The 2,500-nt window shown below is 43.9% G+C and overlaps 1 protein-coding gene across 1 annotated transcript in view; it reads right to left on the bottom strand.

Moving 5' to 3' along the window:
- Nucleotides 1-2,500, bottom strand: part of LOC143018424 (adenosine deaminase-like) — a 32,468-nt gene that overhangs the window by 14,486 nt on the left and 15,482 nt on the right. Inside the window, exon 4 of the mRNA XM_076173783.1 lies at nt 2,121-2,290. Coding sequence (XP_076029898.1) covers nt 2,121-2,290 — 170 coding nt within the window. The remainder of the gene's footprint in view (nt 1-2,120; nt 2,291-2,500) is intronic.

The raw sequence follows: 2,500 nt of genomic DNA, 5'->3' as shown, positions 1-2,500 counted from the left end.
CGCCGAGTCACCACCACCCCTCGAGTCATCAAGCCTCTTCGACTTCGCCGTAGTCCACCAATGTTCGCTCCTGACCGGTGGAACCAGCACCATGCCACGTTAGCCAACGAGCCACGCACCAACAACATCTGCGAGGGCTGGAACAATAAATTCTCCAGTCTAGTGGGCCACGCCAATCCAACCATATGGAAACTCATCGAGTGTCTCCAGGCAGAGGCAGCCACCGTAGATGCAGTCCTCCTCCAGGATGACTGTGGAATCCGTCAGCACAAGCGGTCGAAGCGGTGTTACATCGAGCTCCAGGTTCGCCTGTACAACCTGGTGACGGACTACAAGGAAGGCAGGAAAACTATCCCAGACCTACTGCGTGGCATCAGCCAAAACCTGCGAGGTGGTCAACCCAACGTCTAGGCTGTGTATTACCTGTGTATTATTCAAAAGATTGTTGTACATAATATCTAATGGTATTTTGATTCTTGCTATTTTGAGTAATATATGATACCTATGTATTACCTGTGTATTATCTAATAAAGTGTTGTACATAATATATTATGGTATTTTGATTCTTGCCATTTTGAGTAATATATACCTGTGTATTGTTTAATAAAGTGTTATACATAATATATTATGGTATTTTGATTCTTGCTAAATATCTCAAGACTATTGTTTAGATAAAAAATATTGTTGAAAAAAAAAATGGGGACGAGATGTCCTATTTTTGGGGACCAGTTGTCCTAGGGGTGCAGATTTGGGGACCAGTTGACCGGGGACCAGTTGACTGTTCAACCAAATGATCTAGGCAGTGCTTTGTCCTTTACACGTGGTTATTCTCGAATGATGGTCTACATCTACTTTTGAACTAAGTCACACTGAGTTTGACTCAAGCAGTAGTGAGGCGAGGGGAGAGGGTTAGTGAGTGTGTGTTGGGGAAGAAGGGGGGGCGGATCAGCTGAGATGGAATGGATGTTTGGTATAGGTGTGTATTTTGACTCGGGCGCTCCCCCTTCTAATAAGGGGCTTGGGTAAGATGAAAAATAATAATAATAATGAATGAAATGAAATAATATGAAATAAATAAAAATAAGCAAGAATAAAATATAATGGAATAAGATAAAATAAGATAGAATTAACAACTAGAATTAGGTATGTAACTGTTTTGGGCAGCTACATAAGGGGGCTTAATGCGGGCGAGAAATACCTTGATGGTGATTTCTTCTTTTATTAGCAATATGATCTGACTAGGTATAACAGGCTACAATTAGGTCCTTTGACTATAATACTCTAAGTGTCAGGCTTTTACCTCGACACTGCCCCGGGCAGATTTCTGCCCTCTGCCAGGTGGGCGACCTAGGCAGAGCTGTCTGACAGGCTCGTGACCTGACCAGCTCTGCTGTCTGGCAGGCTCTTGACCTGGCTAGCTCTGGCGTCTGGTAGGCCCTTGATCTGACCAGCTCTGGCTGGCTCGGTCGGTAATTTGGGGGTAAGGAAGGAGGGGGTGCCCATGGGGCGGAGTGGGGGGGGGGATGTGTAGGAGAAAGTTATAAGTAAAGAAGGAAGTAAGAGGTTTATAAAGTGTTGGGCTACCAACTTGCTGTGTTTTTGAGTGATATTTTCTTTGTTTTGTAATTTAACTCGGCGGCATAGCCGTCCGATGATAAAGGGGGTTAGTGGGTTGTCGTATGTGACACGTGTTAGTTCATAATTATTGGCACAAATGTTAGTTTTGTATATAAGGGTTAGTCGTATGGTTGGTGGGTGTGGTTAGACACGGTGTGAGCATGTTAGCTTGCGGGTAATGTAATTGGGGTAGGTATAAGAAAGGATTCACTGGGTCTGTCTGGTGACATTAGGCATCTTGTGTTGTGACATTGTGGAAGCGTCGCTATTGTCCACTCTGCGTTTCGCAATAGGGAAATATGTGAAGTCTGAAAGATACAAGTGTGTGGATCACGTGCGTGGTTGGTGATGGTTAGTAACGGTTACAGTTATAGAGTAAGATGAAATAAGATAAAGATAAAACATCAAATAAAAGATAGATTAAATGAAACAGAAAGAAATTAGATAAAACAAAAAATAAAACAATATAAAATAAAACAAAATGAAAAAGGTAAGGAGTTCACCTGGGACGGTGATGCTGACATCTTCTGAAGCGTCGAAGAGCACCTGCCTCCTGCTGGGGTTGTGGATGAAGACGAAGGGCGACACGCGGGTCTCCACGTAGGCCACGTCGTTCTTCGCCATGTCCTCGACGTACTCGTAGGAGATGCGCTCGACCGCCGACAGGTCGTTCCTGTAGGAGGAGTATAGGTGACGTCATTGAGGAGGAGCGGTGTTGACGTCATAGAAGAGTTACGAGTAGGAGGAGCGGTGGTGATGTCAAGGAGGAGGATATGGGGGGAAAGGTTAAAGTTCGTTTACATGCTTTTGGTATTTTCTTAGATTTTTTCTTTATTATATGAGAACGAGTGTACACAGAATTCATCAGGCACTCTAAAACAAA

This window comes from Oratosquilla oratoria, chromosome 34, assembly GCF_046742065.1.
Source record: "Oratosquilla oratoria isolate Oo_2021 chromosome 34, ASM4674206v1, whole genome shotgun sequence".
NCBI classification, from domain to species: domain Eukaryota; kingdom Metazoa; phylum Arthropoda; class Malacostraca; order Stomatopoda; family Squillidae; genus Oratosquilla; species Oratosquilla oratoria.
Note: the sequence above shows the minus strand (reverse complement) of the source record. Positions and strands in the feature narration are given on the sequence as shown.